The sequence below is a fragment of the Choristoneura fumiferana genome, chromosome 20 (genome assembly GCF_025370935.1).
Source record: "Choristoneura fumiferana chromosome 20, NRCan_CFum_1, whole genome shotgun sequence".
Taxonomy (NCBI): domain Eukaryota; kingdom Metazoa; phylum Arthropoda; class Insecta; order Lepidoptera; family Tortricidae; genus Choristoneura; species Choristoneura fumiferana.
Window position 1 is genome coordinate 5,524,115 of NC_133491.1, and position 21,509 is coordinate 5,545,623.

The 21,509-nt window shown below is 36.1% G+C and overlaps 1 protein-coding gene across 3 annotated transcripts in view; it reads left to right on the plus strand.

The window, feature by feature from the left end:
* Positions 1–2,816: 2,816 nt before the first annotated feature.
* Positions 2,817–21,509, plus strand: part of LOC141439049 (apyrase-like) — a 53,365-nt gene continuing 34,672 nt past the window's right edge. For 2 of the 3 annotated variants that reach the window (XM_074103164.1, XM_074103163.1), the window contains exons 1-10: positions 2,817–2,973; positions 5,971–6,193; positions 6,915–7,112; positions 11,876–12,006; positions 14,492–14,639; positions 15,542–15,668; positions 15,935–16,089; positions 17,474–17,564; positions 18,592–18,738; positions 19,728–19,894. In XM_074103164.1, coding sequence (XP_073959265.1) covers positions 2,879–2,973; positions 5,971–6,193; positions 6,915–7,112; positions 11,876–12,006; positions 14,492–14,639; positions 15,542–15,668; positions 15,935–16,089; positions 17,474–17,564; positions 18,592–18,738; positions 19,728–19,894 — 1,482 coding nt within the window. In that variant the 5' untranslated portion in view covers positions 2,817–2,878. The remainder of the gene's footprint in view (positions 2,974–5,970; positions 6,194–6,914; positions 7,113–11,875; positions 12,007–14,491; positions 14,640–15,541; positions 15,669–15,934; positions 16,090–17,473; positions 17,565–18,591; positions 18,739–19,727; positions 19,895–21,509) is intronic. The other variant, XM_074103165.1, reaches the window with a different exon arrangement.

Sequence of the window (21,509 nt, forward strand, 5' to 3'; positions counted from 1 at the left end):
ATTCCGGAAAATTGCATATTTCCCGCGGGATATATTATTCATGAATGACGAATAAAAATATCGAATTATTATTCTTATTCGAATAAAAATTGTTCGTTGATTGTAGTCCCCCCGCCCCTCTAAAATCTAAACCGGTAGGAGGAAAAAATTGAAAAAAATCAGGATGGTAGTAAGTAGATATATCAAACATACAAGGAAAACTATAACGGTTAAGTTTTATTGAGAATTATTAGTAGTTTAAGAGTAAATAGCAGCCTAAGGTATAAAATATACCTAAACTTGGAATATTCCGTGCAAAATACGAAATCCATAGAAAAATATAACTTAATTTTTTCGTAATGGCTACGGAACCCTACTTCGGGCGTGTTCGACACGCTCTTGGCCGGTTTTTCATATTATCACGAACACGATCAGGTTTAACTATATTTAGCATTGGTAACCACGTACTTGACAATACCCACGCGTAACAAAACCCAAATTTAATGCATAAAATATCAATAATGTATGTTTACTCGTTACATTACTATTAAAAATAATCACAATGTCAAGATATTAAAATTAAAACCAATACAATATAATACAATAATAATTAGTCAAATAACCGCGGCATAAAATTAAGTAATGACCGCGATAGTCTAAAGTATTGTATTAAATATATATTCGACTTGGGCCTAAGGAGGCAAACTTACCTAAGCATTATTTGAATAAAAACTCAAGTCATTTCCAGTTGAAATAATTCCGGTAGCCTTTGAACTTTAACGGCCCATCGCGACACAATGGAAAATAGGCTTTTACCCATTCAAAGAAAGCGAGTAATATATGCAGTTTGTCTTCGTTTTCTTTAGTTCGATTTTTCGATTCATTGATTTTTTTGCGAAATATTCAACTTTAAAGTGTAAATTTTCATTGAAAAAATTCAGGATGGAAGTAAGTATATCAAACTTTCAAGGAAAACTATAACGGCTAAGTTTGTTTGAGAATTATTAGTAGTTTAAGAGTAAATGACAGAGTAAGGTATAAAATATACCTAAACTTGGAAGATTCCGCATAAAATACAAAATCCTTAGAAAAATATTACTCAATTTTTTCGTTATGGCTACGGAACCCTATTTTGGGCGTGTCCGACACGATCTTGGCCGGTTTTTGTACTGTGCCGTCCCCGACGTCGCATTCATCTGCGGCATGGTGCCCGGTACCGCCGGAACACGACGTCTTTCGGCCAGAAGGCGGCGCTCGCGATGGTCCCCATCAGCAGCCGCGGCACGCGCACCACGAACGAGCTGAAGTGAACGTAGTGACGCGATTGCAGCTGTACCCTTAGTGTAAGTTTTCGGTTACAGAATACGTCTCGATCGCGTTCGCGTTAAAATCTCAATTTGTATGGAAACACGGACAGCGCCTCTAGCGGAAAGTTTGCACAACTATTGTGTGTAGGTTTGCTAGTGCTACGTAAACTATTTCGTCCGCGTATCGTAATGAAAACGGGTGACGACGCCGCACTGTGGACATGTGGCGGCTACGTATCGACGATCGAACGCTCGATTTACGTCTTCGAATAGTAAACGAATGTATAATGAAAACGCCACACTAGAGGCACTGGAACACTCCCACGTGTATCTGCTCATTCGATTATGTTTGAATAGGTATCTAGATAGTTGCGGTGTTTACGTTGATGACGACATCAAGTAGTTTAATAAAGTTTTTTTTTTGATAATTGCAGATGACAATCAGCCTTATTATTTTTTTCTAATGTAAAATCTGCCTTAAAAATGTTATAACAAATACAAATACAAATACAAATACAAATATTCTTTATTGCACACCATAAAGCAGTAAAAATACTTATAATATAAACACTTAGATTTACGGTAGACAATAGGCGGTCTTATCGCTTAAAAGCGATCTCTTCCAGACAACCATTTGGGAACAAGAACATTTACTTAGCCGAATATATCCTAACCCATCCTTCCCAATCCTGGCCTTTCTCCCTTATATTAATAAAATAATATTTAAGGAAATAGCAGGCCTAATGCCTATGAATTTTAAATGCAAAAGTATTAATCCTATTAAACGATACGATTATCAATAATTCGTAATCTATCTGGACCAAATCTAAAAGCAATAAAAGTTTAGTGATGAGACACTTGCGTATTAATTTCAATTATACATTTTGAAATTATTGAAGTGTTTTCTACGCTGTATTTCAACTTAAAATAACTAAAACGGTTGTATAAAAAACCTTCCAAAATGTTTTGAAAATCACAAATCAAGCTGTGCTACGCGATTTTGAGATAACCTAACGAACGAAAGTTGAAAAACCCCCGCCATTGTACTTCAAAGTTCAATGTCTCAAAAACGGCTGAACCGATTTTGATAAAAAAGTCTAAGAACCATCGCTAGAAAACCTGTTTTCAAATAAAAAAAACCGCATACAAATCGCTCCATCCGTTTAAGTGCTACGGCGCCACAGTCAGGCAAAAAGGCACATATAGTGGTCAAACTTATAACACCCCTCTTTTTGCGTCGGGGGTTAACAAAAAGGACCTCAATAACATACAAAATAACTATCTGAAAACACAATGATCTTCTAAGTTGTTTTTTCCTTTTTGTGTTTGGAACCATTAAAACCTCAGTCACACGTGGTATAAACGTTATGATACAATGAATCTAGATTCCTAGACTTCTTAGTCAAACTAATGATAAGAACATAATCATAAATTACAACACTAGTTATTATATATTAACATAACGATAACACGATAACGATAATCAATGAATTTTAATATCTAATCTGGCCGTTTTAATTTATTGTTTTGCATCAGTAGTCAAATGTAAATGTTCCAAGTAGAATATAAGAAATCTTTAAAAACATAAAAAAATGTTAATTTTATTTATAAGTGTGTGTTTATCAGTGGTTAGTGCCCAGGGAATTTACGAACTGAACATCCTGCATTACAATGACTTTCATGCAAGGTAAGAAAAATTATTACCTTAATCGCCATCCCACGGGAACCTCGCAATTTATCCAGAACAAAAACTAGTTTGATTTCTTTCCCAAGACATATGTACGTTTAGATCTGCATGAAAAAACGTGCAAGATGCAGTACCCTGCACCTGCTCTCTTTGCGTCCTCGTAATTTAGTACAAATTGCACAATTTTTCTTGTAGGTCTAACCTGGGATTTAAACTATACTTTCTCGATGTGTTACTGTGAAATAGAGAATTTATTAAAAACTGAAGATCTTGTAAGTGTTGTAAACTATATTTGAGTATAAGTTCTACCTAAAGGTAGACAGCGCACACGCACGTGTAGTCTCAAGTTAGTATTAATTTACTTAATGAACTAAAACAATTTCTTTGCTCACCCGCAAAAAAAAACTTTACATTTCTTCGAATTTCTTTTAGTTCACTGATATGGACCTCCGCAAAGTAAGGCCTGCTTCAAAAAATATTTAATTTACTTAGTTATAGACAAATTTATATTATTTAACCCTTAAATTGGCAAGAGTAAAAAAATACAAAAACAAGTGATACAGTATCATACCTTTATTTAATACCGTCTTAGGGTCTACAGAAAAATGAAAAAAAAAATCTAGCATTATTGGTTTTTCAGAAAATCTATGTACATCACCATGCACGTTGCCAATTCTATAAGAACAAAGTAACATTATTTTGTGTACACGCTGGTTACCGCTGCCAATGAGGCAGTAAGCTTTTATATAAAAAAAACCTAAATTATTTAAAAAAAACATCATTTATACTTGGTTTGGTATATTTGGTATAGGTATTTTAACTAAATGTAAACAAAACACCGTCAATTGGGGTCTTAAATATTGAAATTTCCCCATTAAACTATCTAAACATACTATCTGTATTGAAATACACTAGTCTACTTAGTGTTACAATGATAGACAAGTAAAATGTTTAAATCCTTGAATGTGACAAATCTAGCAACTGAATTTTGTTTACATTTAGTTAAATACTCGTACCTATCCAAATCAAATATAGTGTGGAACTGTCGAAAGCAATTTCGTGTTTTCCAACAGCGAAAAAAAGGGGCATATATGAGTTGCTCTGAAGATGAGCTCTGGTTGAGTTCGAAACGCGCTCAAGTGTAGATGGCGTGGCTATGGATTGCATAGAGTTTAATGTGGGCAAAGCATCATATTAACTGTGGATGGCCAGGGCGGACCTTTTTTTTCTAATGGGTGAAAGAAGCATCGTGCATGCTTTCAGAGTTCAATCGGTTTTGGATATACATACATATATATTTATCAACCTCATGCTCATCCAATAAGCAGAATAGCAAATTCAAACGTTCCAAAGAAGAGTTTAGAGAAGGTGCATCAGAGCTATCATCAGAATCGAATTGTGGCGGTGCGTGCGGTTTAATTTCCTCGTCCGGATTAGAGCTACAATCATAACATGCATTTTCTACGGGAATTAAAGCTAAAATCTTATGCGGTCGACTTTATGTTAAGCACTGCAGACAAAGAAAGAAAAGCATACTGTTTAAAAAGATTTAAAATAAACAAGGGAACGTAAAATCGTTAATTTGAAATCAAAAAAATGTACAGGGAACTTGGTAATGTACACCGTGGTTACCGAAGTTAATTCACCTTGTAGTTGGCAACGTACATGGTGGTTACCGTAGTTGAATGTAAGTACTTCTTCACAAACTTGGCGACGGTAACCGTGGTGTACGTTCAAATTTAACAGTGATTATCGTTGTTATGATGCTGAATGTACACAAAAGAACCAATTGTTCGTATACTTTAGCCTTTTCTCATAAAACACAAAACATAATAAGCATAACTTGCATAGAAAAAAGTTGAAATTTTTTAATAAAACTTTCCCTACGTACTAGAACGCGACGCCGCGTTGAACTTATTTTTGACACTGACGTTAATTTGAAATTATTGCCAAGTCACATATTTTTTCAACCATTCATCATAAAATTATTTAGTAGTTTTTAGTCATAAAAGTTTCAAAAAATATATATATTGATGATAGGATTTTTTATTAACTAACGTACACGGTGATGCACAGTGCCAATTTAAGGGTTAAGTAGCAATTTCGCGAGTTTTGTGCTTTTCATTAGTTTCTTCTCTGTAAAATCGATCATCCTTTCTTGATACTACTCCGTTGGTAATTTCTTTGGGTCACTCGAAGCTAGTCTTAATGTGTCAACCGCGGCTAAATTTTTGCTCATAACATGTACGATAATTGATATTGAAAAGCACAAGACCGGTCTGAGTGGAGAGCCTTGGGGGAGGCCTATGTCCAGCAGTGGACGTCTTTCGGCTGACATGATGAATTGATATTTTACATCACTATGATTGTATTATCTTAATTTTGACAAAGAATCTTTTAAATATCTAATCTTATTTACATCGAACTTCACCTAAAATGGTTAAAATAAAGTGAAACCTTCACTCCTACGTGTATATTGCGCTGCTGTATTATAAATACACATTTTAATAAAAAAAAACTAAGGGCAGCTATTTTTCACACCACAAAAATAATATTGTTCGGTTTTTTTTCAATTAGTAGTTTTTTTACCCGTGGCTCCACTCATATAAACCATAGATGTTATAGTCGAAACAAAATTCTGAGAATTATATGGGCTATGGGCCCTCTTGTTCTGAGAGGAGGCCTGTGCCCAGCAGTGGGACGAAATATAGGCTGGGATGATGATGATGATGATATGGGCTATAAATTACATTGTGTTATACCCGTGCAAAATTGTATGCCTTTAGTGGTCGGTGAGTTAAAATTTGTTATGGATTATGTTAGTTTCATGACAATCTATCTGTAAGTGGAATCGTTGTTAATAGGTAAATGGCATCGACTTAAAATTTGGTACAAAAACGTAAATTGGATGGCAAAGCAAGTACAGTCAACAAAAAGCACAGTCAGCAATACAGTGTGTATTAAAACAATTTTTTAACAAAAACTTTCACGCTTTAGGTTCGTAGAGACCAGTCCTCTGGGAACGGTATGTAACCCAGAATCGGCTCCGTGCATCGGTGGTTTCGCTCGCTTGACCACGGCTGTCCGCGAAGGGCTTGAAAGGGAACCCCATTCCTTGGTCCTTAACGCCGGTGACAGCTTCCAGGGTACTATATGGTACAATATCCTGAGATGGAACGTCACGCAGGATTTCATGAACATGTTTCATCATGATGCCCATGTAAGTAACATCCTATATAGGGTGTAACATTTAGATCAGTCAGTATGGGAAAGTCAAAACTATAAGACATACGAAGATCCTGTTCTTAGGTTACAATACAATACAAAACAAACTTGTTTATTCTTGTTTACCTTCTCTTTGCGGTTGCCATACTTTTTACTAAAGTTTACTTTTTCACTTTTAAACATTTAAAGTTTACTTTTTCTCTTATTTTGTATTTTAATTAATAAGTACCCAGTCGAAGAAAAAGTATTGTATGCAACGTTGTATAAGTAAGTCAAAAAAAGCTCGTGGCGTCTCTTTCTTACGATGTTTGCTAAAGCTCACATCGTAACTCACGCTACTCACCTTTTTTGAACCCTGTTATACAACTGTTGCATAAAATACTATAAAAAAACTTGTACTTACTCAGAACGGGAATCGAGCCCGGTTGTTTGGAAAAAATAAAACTTACACTATTTCTATTTGGATATCGATAGTGTAGGTCAACAATATCAAGAATGAATAAAATGCATTATGCAAAAAATGCAAAATGGTTCCTAAGAACAGATCTTCGTATGTCTTATAGTTTCAGACTTTCCCAAACTGACCCATTTGTATTTTACATCCTGTATAACCCAAGCCCTAGGATTTTCAAATGAAGCCTGATCCCAGCTGGCAAGTGGAAGTTCTTTGTTTTGGCCATTTCCCTGCGACATAACATACTTATCTTAATTTTCAGGTACTAGGAAACCATGAGTTTGACAATGGTATCGAAGGAGTTGTTCCATACTTACAACACTTGGAGGCTCCCGTAGTGACCGCCAACATTATAGACGACAACGAACCTAGCATACAGGGACTATATGAACCTAGCATAGTGGTGGAGAAGAATGGTAGACGGATTGGTATCATTGGAGTAATTATTGCAACTACTAACGTAAGTACCAGTTGGAAGACCTCCCCTTTAAGCCGAGTTTAGACTTGCAAGAACTTTACATTACGAGGCCGTAAAGCCAACGAGTTTGGTAGTGGTTGATTGAGATGGCAATGTAATGCAACTTTCACAATTTTTCTTGCAAGTCTAAGCTCGGCTTTAGAATGCCACAATGCCATTGCTTTACTTGTATCCACCAGTTTCTAGTTGCCTACAATTCACACGATGTCGTCAGTCCATCTAGTGACAGGTCTGCCAACGTTTCGTCTTCTGGTCCGTGGCCGCCACACGAAAACTTTCGTTCCCCAATGATTATCTGTTCTCTGAACGCCATTGCATATTTTAATGAACTTTTTATACTGGCGAAAATAATAGTATATCATCGTGACTTAAATACATAATAGTTAATCAAATCCTAACTCTAAAGGACAGTTTTTAGACCTGCATGAAAACTCATGCGGCGCTAGATTGATCATTTCAATCTCAGAAACTTTAATGGCCTTGCAATGTATAACTTGCACGATTATTCTTGTAGGTGCAAACCATGATCGATTGCCTGCCTCACATTATAAAAAAAACTAGGCTTTGGATTTCCATCCGTAATTATTGCCATATTCTTACTTGAAAATGGAAAGTTATTAATGAAATAACGCTTATTTTTCTTTTCTTCATTATCAACAAATGGTCACTTGAAACTATCGGAAAGGTAGGTCAACAAGGAATCATTTTTATCGCAGAAGGCAGCAGACATGCGACAGAAATATAAAGATTAAGGTACCATAATATCCATAAAATAGAGTTAGACATTTCTATCTATATTTTATGGATATTATGGTACCTTAATCTACCCAAAACCTTAACTAAGCAAAAGTAACTGAAACTAGAATTAACTCTTAACAACATTATCACAGAACTACTCTGCGCGAGCCCATAACACTGACCGCAATGTTGCGGTGGCCCATATACACTGACGTAGATATTATTAACATTACCTTCATGTAGATGCGACAACTTAGCGTACCACTAGCGTACTATTATGTAATTAAATACAGTACAGATTTATTGATTTATTAATTTATTTATTCGTCACTTAAAAATTACAGCATTTCAGTAAAAACCAATGCGATGTAAAATTGAAATTATACAACAAGATGCGATAACTTAACGTACTTATTGTGTAATCAAATACAGTACAGATTTATTTATTCGTCATTTAAAAAATACAGTATTACAGTAAATTTAAATGCGCTGTAAAATTGAAATTATACAAAAAAAAAACACAAAAAAGACATAAAAACGCGAAAAGACGTTTAAAACAAAAAAAAAGTAATCAGGGATTTTTGGATGAAACAGATGATCACAGGTGTACCATCAGCCAAATATGTGGTCTACCACCTTAAAGTTGATAATCGTTTGCATGTCATAAAACAATAATGCCAATAGACGTTGTCTGTCAACTTTAAAGTTCGACTTTGGCGACATATTCATTTGATAGGAATTTGTTTAAAAATTGATAGACCACTTATTTGGCTGATCCTAGTATGTAGGTACATAATGTTTTGCCATCGTAATTTTATCGGAAAAGTTTGTATTTATCGTGCTCTATCAAATAGCTTCAGAACACGTCGTAACAGCTTAGAGTAAGTCGCATCTCTGACACTAAATAATAAAATTCCGTATTTATACACATGAAAATCCCACTCATTTAATACAATAATTGATTGACACATTGGGTGCCGTCGTATTCCGGTTGAAAGCCAACTTTTCCCGATGGAAACGAAAATGACGACGGAATGGCCAAGTGGTTAAAGAATCTACGAAGCTTGAGGTCCCGCAGCCCGCCGCCGGCCGGGGCAGATATTTTTATAGATAATACGAATGTTTCGTCTCGGGTGTTGGATGTTTAACATTATTTAAGTATGAATTTATCTATATAATTATGTTTATCCGTTACCTAGTAGCCATAGTACAAGCTTTGCTTAGTTTGGGACTAGGTCAATTGGTGTGAAGTGTCCCGTGATATTTATTATTTATTTATTAATATACTGAGCAGCAGAAAATCTGGCCCCTTAATGTAAGCAGTAATAGGTAATTTTGCATGTAAAGTGATTTTGTGCCGCTGAGTTGTGTGTAGGTGTTATTTTATAATAGGTAAAATGCAATAACTCTCTATTAAACACCAACACAAAGCAAGCAATACAGAAAATACAAATGTATGTATAGCGATTTTTCAAGGTAAGCAATAGGCGCCTTTATAGATACTGATATCGTTATGTAATTAATGAGGCCTATCGTTTTTTGTCTCACTAGATGGCGCACTGTTGCGTGAGGTTTTTAAGTATGGTTTTCAAAGTCTGTTATTACGGGCGTGAAAACAAAGTTTAGATTAAAATCATATTTACTATACCTTAAAACCGTACCATAAAAATATCGAGCATGCCACAGTGTTGCATAGTCCCCGTTTTGTTCGGAAAAAAGGGAGGACAAAGGTTTTCGAAAGACAAAACTGTCTCAAAACACAGACACTCATTGCCCCGGAACGCATATTTGCCATAATTAATTTCAGATATTGCAAAATATTCACAAAATTATCCTAATTATAAATAAACCCGCGTAGCTCACCCTAAAACTATGAGATTTGACATTTCGGAGACCTCACGCTACACTAGCGCTTCTAGTGGCGAATTCATACGCGATAGTCCTCATTACAAGCATTTATTTTTGCCATTTTAGTTTGGGTCAAATCTGAGAAGTTTCATTAATGCCAGTGCTCTAGTTATTTAATTAAATTTGATATACTTGTTAATGGAGTCAGCAATAAATACAGACAGCTAAAACCGGCCAAGAGCGTGTCAAACACGCCCAAAATAGGGTTCCAAACCATTACGAAAAAATTAAGTAAAATTTAAAAAGATTTCGTATTTTATACGGAATCTTCCAAGTTTAGGTATATTTTATACCTTAGGCTGCTATCTATTCATAAATCATAAAATAAATTAATGTTTGATATACTTACTACCATCCTGAATTTTTTCAAATTTTTTCACCCACTGGTTTAGATTTTAGAGGGGGGGGGACGCTCGATTTTAATGAACATTTGCACTTTAATGTTTAATATTTCGCAAACAATCACTGATTCCAAATAAAATCGTCTTAGCATACCCCTAATGGTTTTAAAAGACTTATCCAACCCACACTACAGCGTTGGATGTGAAAAAAGCACCCCCACTTTACGTCTATGGGAGGTACCATATACTTTTTTTAATTTGTTTTTGTACCATTTTGTCGGCATAGTTTACATATATATCTGTACAAAATTACAGCTTTCTAGCATTGATAGTCCCTGAGCAAAGCCGCGGACGGACAGACAGACAGACATGGCGAAACTATAAGAGTTAAATTTTTGCCATTTTGGCTACGGAACCCTAAAAAGCTCGCATAAAGAATAACTTATAGCAAAAACTCACTTTAAAGGTACGTTGACATTGGTATTTCTTATCGAGTAGGTGTAGGTACATGTATTCTTGTAACATCAAAAGAAATACGATAACATTGTTTTTGTCAACATCAATTGAAGAGGCCTTATATAAAGTTATTACAATAATAGATGAATAAAAATAATCATGTTAAGATACCAACTTACTTGATTTAATTTCGTTCTTCTTGCTTTGTCATCACAATTACCTAATTTATAAGTAAGTGGGAAAGCAGAAAAGCTCCGCAAATGAAAAAAAACATTTCGCAACAACTCTTTGCAATACTTTCACGATCCGCTTCGCTATCTACCTCCGCGCCTCCGCAACACCACTCCGCGCTACTTTCTCATTCCTCTCCGCTCCGCTATACAGTTCCATGCCTATGGACAGACACAGTCCACAACTCCACTACCTTGCTCCGCTCGAGTGGACAGGCAGTCTAAATAACGATGTCTGAACTACACATCTATCGTTTACATTACCTCATTCAAAACGTTACAGCTTCTATTGCAGCCATCAATGTCCGTTTGAGGACTTACAATACGAGTAGCGAGATGACGATCTGACAAGTACTCGTACTGTTCTTGAGCTCTTTTATGATTGCTCTTAACGTGTAACATAGTTTTTCAAAAGATTAGTGGCCAATTAACTATATTCGGGATTTCAAGTCTAACATTTCGCAAACGAGTTCCTGAATTCAAAACATTCTGAGAAAATCAACAATGTTTTTCAAAGAGTTATCCGACGATATCCTACGATATTTTATTTGTGGAGCAGACGAAAAAATTCTAAGGTTCCTCCCTCCTGAGGCTGCCTATTAATATATTTAAATATATTGTTTTTTTTTTAAACAATATATTACGGACCATAACAAATGCTCCGTGGTTCGCAAAGAACGATGAAATATACGAATATGTGAATATGGCAACCGTGGCAACAGAGATTGAACGCTATAAAGAACAACACATAGCTCGCCTCACCCATCACTCCAATCCTCTAGCTTCAGGATTGCTCCAAAAAGCCAGTGTGGTTAAAAGACAATATTGTCCGCTTGTTTAATAATGTACATCCACGCATAATTATGTAGGTATCTTTTTAATACTTTATTAACTAAGATAAGTTCCAACAATTAAACTGACTAACGGAAATAACGGTACAATAATGTTAGAACTATGAAACTTTAAATATGTCATTAAAATCGGTGAAGTCTATGTTCGGAAATACTTAGTGTCTTTTTTTTGTTTATTTATTTATTTAGGAAACAAACGTTCAATTTCGTTTATTTTTCAGACTCTAGCCTCCACAGGGCAGCTTCGCTTCACAGACGAAGTGGAAACAGTCAGAGCCGAAGCCGAGAAACTTCATGAACAAGGCATTGACATAATAGTGGTGTTGTCGCATTGCGGTTTGGATATCGACAGGTAATACCGCGAATCTGAAACTAAACTGAACAGATGAGAAATGCGGTTTATATCACATGTTATGTTGTTTCGTGAGGATGTGACTTTTGCTCTTTGTACGCGCGTAAACTTGTTGATGGTAATGTCAATCACAAAACGCTCAAGGACGAATCTAAAATCTAGAGAGTTTGTGGAAAAGTATGTTTTTTTTTTAATAAAATGCTCAGGATAGGGAAGAGTGGCGGAGGAAAGGAGACCTTTGTCCAGCAATGGGAATTTTTACGGACTACATAAAAAAAAAAGTTTTTTGAGTGCGCCGAACGGAATTCGAACCCACATCTCTTGGATAACTAGACTTTGCTGCCCCCCAAGTAGCCTTGGGAATAGTATTTCGAAAACTTGCGTGACGTAAAATAAGTGTCAAATTCAGTACAACAAAGGAAAACTAAAATTAATTTAAGAAAGCAACATCAAACAAGCCTGAATAAAATTCAAACTTTTTTTAGGTCTTCCAGGGTTCTCAGCAAAACGACCTTTAGACACTTATTGTTATTTAAGAGACTTTTTAATTAAATTAACTCAGTAGATAGTCACTTTAATTAAAATAATGCTATAAAAACGGACAGATGACTGACAGACATGACTTTAAATCACGCTGTACACTGCTACAACGAGATTTTAAACAATGTCTGCAAAATAACATTTTGTTATACTAAAGGCAAGGACGTTTGTTTAGGTCAAGTACAGGCTGCTTGGTTTAAGCTACAGAGTGTTTGTTTACTGTTTACTTTGCTTGATCTTAAAGCTTAAGCTGAATAGAAGATTTCATTTGCGTTATGTACTTACATTAAACTGTTTTGTGACCTGTCGAGAGTTGTGCGGTGCGTAACGAAGTATATAATATAATGCAATTTATTTAAAAATCAAACTTATTTCTATTGTTATTAATTCGGTTTGATATACTTTGGGTTAGGTTAGGTAAGGTTTATTTTATAAAAAAAGTTCTGTGAAGCTCCTATTCTTTGAAATTATATTAAATGTTGTTAAACCGATCATTACACACCCAGTGTTGTGAATATAGCAAATCCCAATAGTGTCCCGATTTATTCTAACTGATGAGTGTTAAGACCTAGATGAGAAACATAAGTTTAATATTTTGGAATTTATGATTTGAGTATATTCAAAGTTTACAAAGCAATACAATACAATCATCATCATCCCAGCCTATATACGTGCCACTGCTGGGCACAGGCCTCCTCTCAGAACAAGAGGGCTAGAGCCATAGTTCCCACGCGGGCCCAGTGCGGATTGGGAACTTCACACACATCATTGAATTGCTTCGCAGGTTGTGCAGGTTTCCTCACGATGTTTTCCTTTACCGCATAGCTCTCACCTTTACATTTGAATACAATACAATACAATACAAATATTATTTATTGATCACTAAAAGCAGTACAGTGACAATACAAAAATAAAAAAATCAGGGAGACAATAGGCGGTCTTATCGCTAAAAAGCGATCTCTTCCAGAAATTAATAAATATTAACAGACTAATATAGGTAGGTGTAATGTAGGTGTAAGTTTATTACATATTCATTGAATAATTTGTTACTGTCGGCTGTTATTCTTAAAGTTTATTCGTTTTTTGTAAAGTAAGTACGCTAGGTTTCGAGAGAATAAAACTGACTATAACTCTACCTGGTGTGGCCTGTAATCCGAGCTAAAACATAGATCGTCCTCGTTAAACTGAACAACGTTAGTTCAGCGACTTTTAAAAAGAATGGAGTCTTTGAATTTTCCTTTTTTCATACAAATTAAATACTGCTATCAATGAACGTCATCCTAGAACCCAACTGACGTCGACTGAGACGCTACAAACATCAAGCATTTTGCTTTACATTGCTTCTTCGAATAACTTTAAAAGTGTAATATAAAAAAACGAATTATTTTTAAAAGTCGCTGTAATAATGTTGTTCAGTTTGACGAGGACGATCTTTGTTTTAGCTCGTATTACAGGCCACACCCGGTAGAATTATATTTGACTATACACACAGAGCAGGCATGTTTAATATCTACTAATGCATCATATTTGTAAAACAAAAACTTATTGACAAAAAATTGCCTGAATCATACTGATTTAGACACAGAAATTTCATTTTTGCAGATTGTCTCTTTCGCAAGAAGTCATTTTTATAAGTCTCTTTCCCAAAATGGCCCTTCTGCAAAATGTATCGATTACAAAATGTCTCTTCACATATAATAAGTAAGTTCCTTTCGAAAAATGCCTGTTCGCGATATGGTCCGTTTGTTAAATGTCCATCACACTAGAGCTAATTTGGTGTGATTTAAGCTGTTTATTGTGATGCTCTAAAGCCTCGCTTAGGAGTTTGGCAGAATTATGTAATTTAATATTATACTATACAAATGCAGACTACATTCAACAAGAAGAAACATAAACGGAAAAGCTTGGTCTAAAAACAAAATTGAAACGAATCTTAACTTTTTAGAGAAATAGCCCTCCATGGGGGACCTCACATCGACATCATTGTTGGGGGCCACAGCCACACTCTGCTTTACAATGAAGACCCACCGGAGTACAGTGCTTTTGTACCTCAAGGACCTTACCCTGTTGTGGTAGATCAGCCGACTAGGAAGGTACGTATAGGTTGTCTTAATTTTTGATTAAAAATTCGATAAAACTTTAGGAGAGTAAACTATCAACAGCCTTTGAATAAATAATACGCTATTATCCCTGAGAATCTTACCTAATCGTAATGAATATTTTCTACACTGAAACAGATAAATAAAATTTCATAATGTCCTATTCAAACTCAAAATTAACAAAACCATCGGCAATAGGTAATGATGTAATTATTAGCCGTAGTGGCCTAGTGTTTCGACTTATTGCCTATCAAGCTGAGGGTCGTGGGTTCGAATGGGAATTTATCTGCGACGACGACGACTCGCGAGTAAGTCGTGAGGAAACCTGCACCCACCGGCGAAGCAATTTAACGGTGTGTGTGTGTGAAGAAGTTCTCAATCCGCATTGAGCCCGCGTGGGAAATAGGGCTTAAGGCCGCGAATGAGGGAGCTTAGGCATCGTCCTTATAGAACGCGAATGCGCGATCATCAAAATGCCAGCAAAAACTGGGTGTCGTATCATCGCGCGAATTGACGACGCGAACGAGCGAGCGCGGTGCCCCGCCGACGCAATTATCGCGCGAATTTCAATTAGGACACCTATCCGAATTCAATATGTTTGATCGCGCGTTCGTACGAACTTAGTTCGCGCGAATAGATTTACAAACATTTGAGTCGCGCGACCTCGTCGTGCGATTGCCAGTTAGGACACCTATTCGAGTTCCATATGTTTGATCGCGCATTCGCGTTCTATTAGGACGATGCCTAAGCCCCCTCATTCTGACAAGAGGCCTGAGCCTTACAGTGGAACGTATCAGGCCGAGATGATGATGATAAATGATGTAGCTGTAGGTACGACCCCCTAAAGAAAAATAACATATTTTTTATTGAAATGTAATTAGTGAATCAATTTCCAGGTGCTAATAGTACAAGCGGCGGCGCACACGCAGTATTTGGGTGAAATTAAGCTGTTCTTCGATGATGCAGGGAATCTCCTTGAATGGGACGGTCATCCACATTTCCTTGGCAATGAAGTAGAACAAGGTACCCACATTGAAAAGTTTACCATTCAAAAAGACTTATACAGATGTTGTATGTATGGGGTGGGATGTAATATCATTTTTACGAATAAAGCCGGTTAAGTATTAGTTGACAAGTGCTTCCATCGTATTGCCCAAGTGATCGATGTTCAAAGTGATCCAAAATTGTGGTGAAAAACCCCAACCATGAGCTGTTTCGGAATAATTTAAAACAGCCTGTTTATGCATTTTTAAATTCAGTGTTTTATATTCACATAATATTATTTACAGCTCCTGATATCTTGGAGAGAATAGATTACTACCGTCCTAGGATTGACGAATTGGCCAGGGAAGAAATGGGCTCCAGCATGGTCCACCTGCGTTCGAGCTGTGCTTGCAGTGAATGCAACCTGGGCAGTTTTATTTGTGATGCTTTTATGCATGCTGTAAGTTATCTTATAAAGCCCGTTGTTGTGCTATAAAGTTGCCTGCGACTCGTTAATTCATTAATCGCTATTCCGTGGGAGCTATGCAATTGTCCTTCCCCGGGACTCAAACTATCTTTAGGTATACCGAATTTCATTTAAATCGGTTCAGCGGTTTTTACATGATGCGCAGTCAAATCAACAGACAAACAGACAAAATCTAAAAACGGTTGGAGCGTGTTCTGTATCGATTCTAGATACGTATCCCCAGCCAACTTTTTTACAAGCTTTTATTTAGTTTCACCTGTCCCGTTGTCTGTCTGTCTGTAGTCAAATCTTCCAAGTATAACTTGACCAACTTCCAGTAGTCAGATTGACTTGAAATTTGGAATACATATGTAAATCGCGTGACAATACAATAATCTGGTATTGGCACTTATATTGCATACTAGGTACTAAATCTGGATCACATATAGTGTAAATAGGTGCCTCTAGCTTTTAAAAATGGTATATATTTTACATTTTTTAAGTACATCCATATTTATATCAGTTAAGTAACTTAGTTAAGTTCTAGAGATAGAGATAGAGATAGTTATCTACACATGCTTTCTTATAATGACGAGTATCCACATAAGAGGTTATCCTGAACCTAAAGCATTCTTACTTACATGTGACAAATGTTACTTAAATTTATTTTTCCTTTTTAGTTCATTTATTTTTTCTAATAAAAGCTTGTTAAATAAAAATATATAAAGACCGCTAGCATGTTTTTTTTTATTCGACTGGCTGGCAAACGAGCAAGTGGGTCTCCTGTAGTAAGAGATCCCCACCGCTCATAAACATCTGCAATACTGGTATTGCAGATACGTTGCCAACCTAGAGGCCTAAGATGGGATACCTCAAGTGCCAGTAATTTCACCGGCTGTCTTACTCTCCACGCCGAAACATAACAGTGCAAGCACTGCTAGTATAGCATTAGAGCTATCTACTCGCGCTTCGGCAAACATAGTGCGTCTACTATGTTTGCCGAAGCGCGAGTAGATAGCTTTAATGCTATACTACGAAAAAAAAGGCATCGCTTCTGACAAGAATACGTGGCAGCACTAACAGCCTCCTGAAGATGATAGCTGTAAGAGATGAGTGCTCTATAATGCAAAATTTAATTAATACCACACTATCACTCGTCCAATATGTATACTAACATAGTTATAAGCAAATTACTAATAATGTATGGATCTTTGTTGTCTGAATAAATAAATGAATTATTATTATTAGTGCTGCTTCACTGCGAGCAAGATGGTGGTAGGAATCTGGGCGGACCTCGCTCAAGGTCCTACCACCTGCAACACCTGCTGCTGCGATGTTTTCATAAAATCAAATGAGAAATATATTTTTGTTCTTTCAGGCATTGCCATACGCAGAGGAAGGTAACTGGCATTACGCCCATTTCTGCGTCATCAATCAAGGCGGCATACGAGTGGACATCGAACCTGGAAGTAAATATTTTATGGATTAAGAAAAAGTTTTTATGTCCTCTATAAAAGTTAGTGAAGCGTACGTGGTACTAAAAACTTATTTACTGGTAGACCAATCTTAACGTGACAAATATACGGTAATGCCTGGATTTATACTAATGCAAACTGCATATCGTGCGGTCCTGCTCACGCTGATAGTATGAATTAGGAGAGTGAGAGGGTCATTAAAATACAGGGATGTATGGGCTCCGTTGGTTAGAAAACTAAAACTAAACATCTTAAATAATTTATTGAATCAGGCGTTACTTTGCGGAGGTCCATATCAATGAACTAAAATAATTTCCTTGCTCACCCGCGACCTTACGATAGCTAAGCTTATGCAAAATATGCGTGTTGCAGTTTCCTCCACCTCCACACTGTAAGAACACACACAAATCACACAAACCCATCTATCACCATCACCACACTACACTGACAAGTTTCGAACTCAACCAGAGCTCATCTTCAGAGTGACACAACCGTACACTATGCTACCAGTTGTTAGACTAACAAACCACAACCACCGTTTTAACTTGTCACTGTAACTCCCCAAGTACCCACATACGTTTTATGAAACAAAACAAAACTACCCACAAATTATTATTAAATTTTGAAGGACGGTTAAAAAATTTATTAATAATTTGTGGGTAGTTTTGTTTTGTTTCATAAAACGTATGTGGGTACTTGGGGAGTTACAATGACAAGTTAAAACGGTGGTTGTGGTTCGTTAGTCTAACAACTGGTAGCATGGTGTGATTTGTGTGTGTTCTTACAGTGTGGAGGTGGAGGAACTGCATGAACACGCATATTTTGCATAAGCTTAGCTATCGTAAGGTCGCGGGTGAGCAAGGAAATTATTTTAGTTCATTAAACATCTTAACTAGAAGTGTAGAATAATGCTTCCACCATCATACATTAAAAAAGAAAAAAAATTGGAGATGTATGGTATCTCGTAAACTTTGAGCTCGTTTTCATAAATGCAATTAATACGTATACTTTTAATTTCCAGTAATAACATTTGAATCCATGCTTCTGTCAACACCTTTTGAAAACAACGTGGAAGTGTTTCAAATGAGAGGCGATCACATCATGGAAATGCTTGAATTCTCCGTCGCCAACGACCCTTATCCGGGAGCACGGATGCTTCAGGTTTCAGGTACGGAATAAATTATATTGTTATACAAGAGTCTCTTAAAAGAACGAATATTTTAAAAAATTGTACATGAAAAGGGTAGTAAAAATTCCAACAGCTGACATCCTACTTCTTATATGGTAATGGTGATTAATGATGTAAAGAATCTAAACAAAAAAAATATGGACTAAGCAAAAAACTAACTGAAGTGACGTTTGAAAAGCAGATTTACCTAATGCCGAAAAATATTGCTAGGAATCTACTGAGTAAAAAATTTAGGACTTCGACTTATGCTTTTTATCGGTCTGAACTCAAGAATTGCAGAATAGTTTCTCATAATTCTTTCATTATTAGAAAATGACATTATTTCTGATTATGATTGCTTACTTTTATCTCAAAAAAAAAATGCAAAATGTTTGCTTGATGACAAAATTAAATTTCAATTAAATTTATATAATCTACGAAAAATACTTGTTTCAAAATTTAATAACTGTTTCTGAAAGTGTTTTATTACTGTATAAAAGAAGGCTCAATAGCAAATAAACTATTAGTTTTATGGTTCGCGGTTTTATTATCTTCATAAAATAACCACTTTTGTGGCATAACGTTATTTCTAAAAACTTAGGTATATAACTGATATTACGTATATTTAGCATTTACTTTAATGCATGCATTTATTCAATGAAATAGAGTTTTATAGTAATAATCATAATATTATGGGACACTTTGACAATAATTAATCTTGGTAACGAATAAATATACTTCATTGATAATAATACATTATTCAACACACTCGAGAAAAACAATCGTATTTTTCATACATATATCTGCCCCGACCGGGGTCGAACCCGGGACCTCAAGCTTTGTAGTCCGGTTCTTTAACCACTGGTTCGTTCTTCAAACTAGATGAATACGTTTCGAAACTAATGATATTTCCTTACTTAGTGTAAAGAGCAGACCTTTTCCACTCGTACGCACAAGGTCACTGGGAGCTAAACCATGCTTTTCTTTAGGACTGCAAGTAGTATTCGACGGCGCACGGCCTCTCAACAACAGGGTTGTCTCCGTCAGCACCCGATGCATAGACTGCAGCGTGCCTCACTACGAAACTTTGAAACTCGATCGCAATTACACTGTAGTGTCTCAAAGTTTTCTGGGCGATGGGGGCGACGGATTCTTCGTGAGTGACAACCCTATTGTGTTTAATTGAATCAGGCGTTACTTTGCGTAGGTCCATATCAATGTACTAAAAACAATTGACAAGATTTCATTTTTTTAACACCTGTAAATTACTACAGTAATCGAAAGAGTTTTGCCTCCTGAACATGGGAAAATATTTATTATAATTTATTTCTCTTATTAAAAAATATATCTGAAGTTGCCAACACTACCACGGAATAGATGTTTTCTTTGCCTTTTTCGCCAGAAAAAGAAGCTGTCATAATTTTGACAACGTATAAGTACGTCATATTTACATATTTTTTTTAATAGAGACTAGACAAAAGTAATGGATCTATTGTGTGGTAGTTTTGGAGTTATTCCCTTTTAGAATAAGCACATCATAAAAATTGTTTAAATTAATTAATAATCGTAGCGAACTTTTAAAACTATCAGCGTCTTTATCTTTCCAAACAGAGTACAGAGAACGAATCAAATTATAGTCTTAGAAATATGAAATCTTGTCAATTACTTTGCTCACCCGCGACCTTATGATACATCTATGCAACAATGCGTCTCTGTATGTGTATGAGTTCGAAAGTGGTGGTGGTGACAGATGGGTTTGTGTGATTTGTGTGTGTTCTTACAGTGTGGAGGTGGAGGAGCTGCATGAACACACAGTTGTTCCATAGACGTTGCTATCATAAGGTTGCGGGTGAGCAAATGAAATTAAATGAAATGAAACTTATTTGCTTGAGGATGCGAAAAAGTTTGAGGGCTACGGCAATAGATGTCGCTAGCGGCTGCTTAGTGACTAAGTAGAAACACAACTGAGATATGAGGTGCATAGGGAAATTCGTTCGGTACCGTTGACCATCAGTGGTGAGCGGTATAAGACGCGTACGGATTACCGAGGACCTGGGTTCGATTCCATGATGGTCTTATTTTCTGTTTTTTCTGTGCGTATGTTTCAGCTTGTATTTCATTTCGGTTTACAGGAGACCGTAAAAGTAAAATTTGGAATTAATAAAAATACAAAAGATTCAAAAAACCAATCTGAAATAACCACGTACTAGTTACCTGCGCCAAATTTGCCTTCCTTCATTATATTATGAGCAATAAAAAATGCAACAACTTAAGGTATCCGAATAATATATTTTATAATTGTTTTTAGTTTCCTTTTATTGTATGTACTATCAATGTGGGATTGTTTGAACCAGTGTTCGTTGCTTTGCTTTTTGTTTGCATTTTTCTTCAAGTTACGTTGGTTGAGTCCCGAAAAATAAATATCTTCTTTTAATATATAAAATTCTCGTGCCACAGTGTTTGTAACAAAACTCCTCCGAAACGGCTAGACCGGTTTTTATGTTTTTTTGTTGTTTTGTCTAGAAAAGGACGTAGTTAGACTATTTTTCATACTTCTACTCTACGTGGACGGAGTCGCGGGCAACAGCTAGTAAATAAATAAATATCATGGGACAATTGACAACAATCGACCTAAGTAGTCCCAAACTAAGCAAAGCTTGTACTATGTACCTGTACATGTACCTGTGCTATTATCTAGGTACTAGTTTGAAGTCAGTGCCTCAGCACGAGCCAGCAGGAGTGATTGAAACCCCATTATTTATAGTATGTAC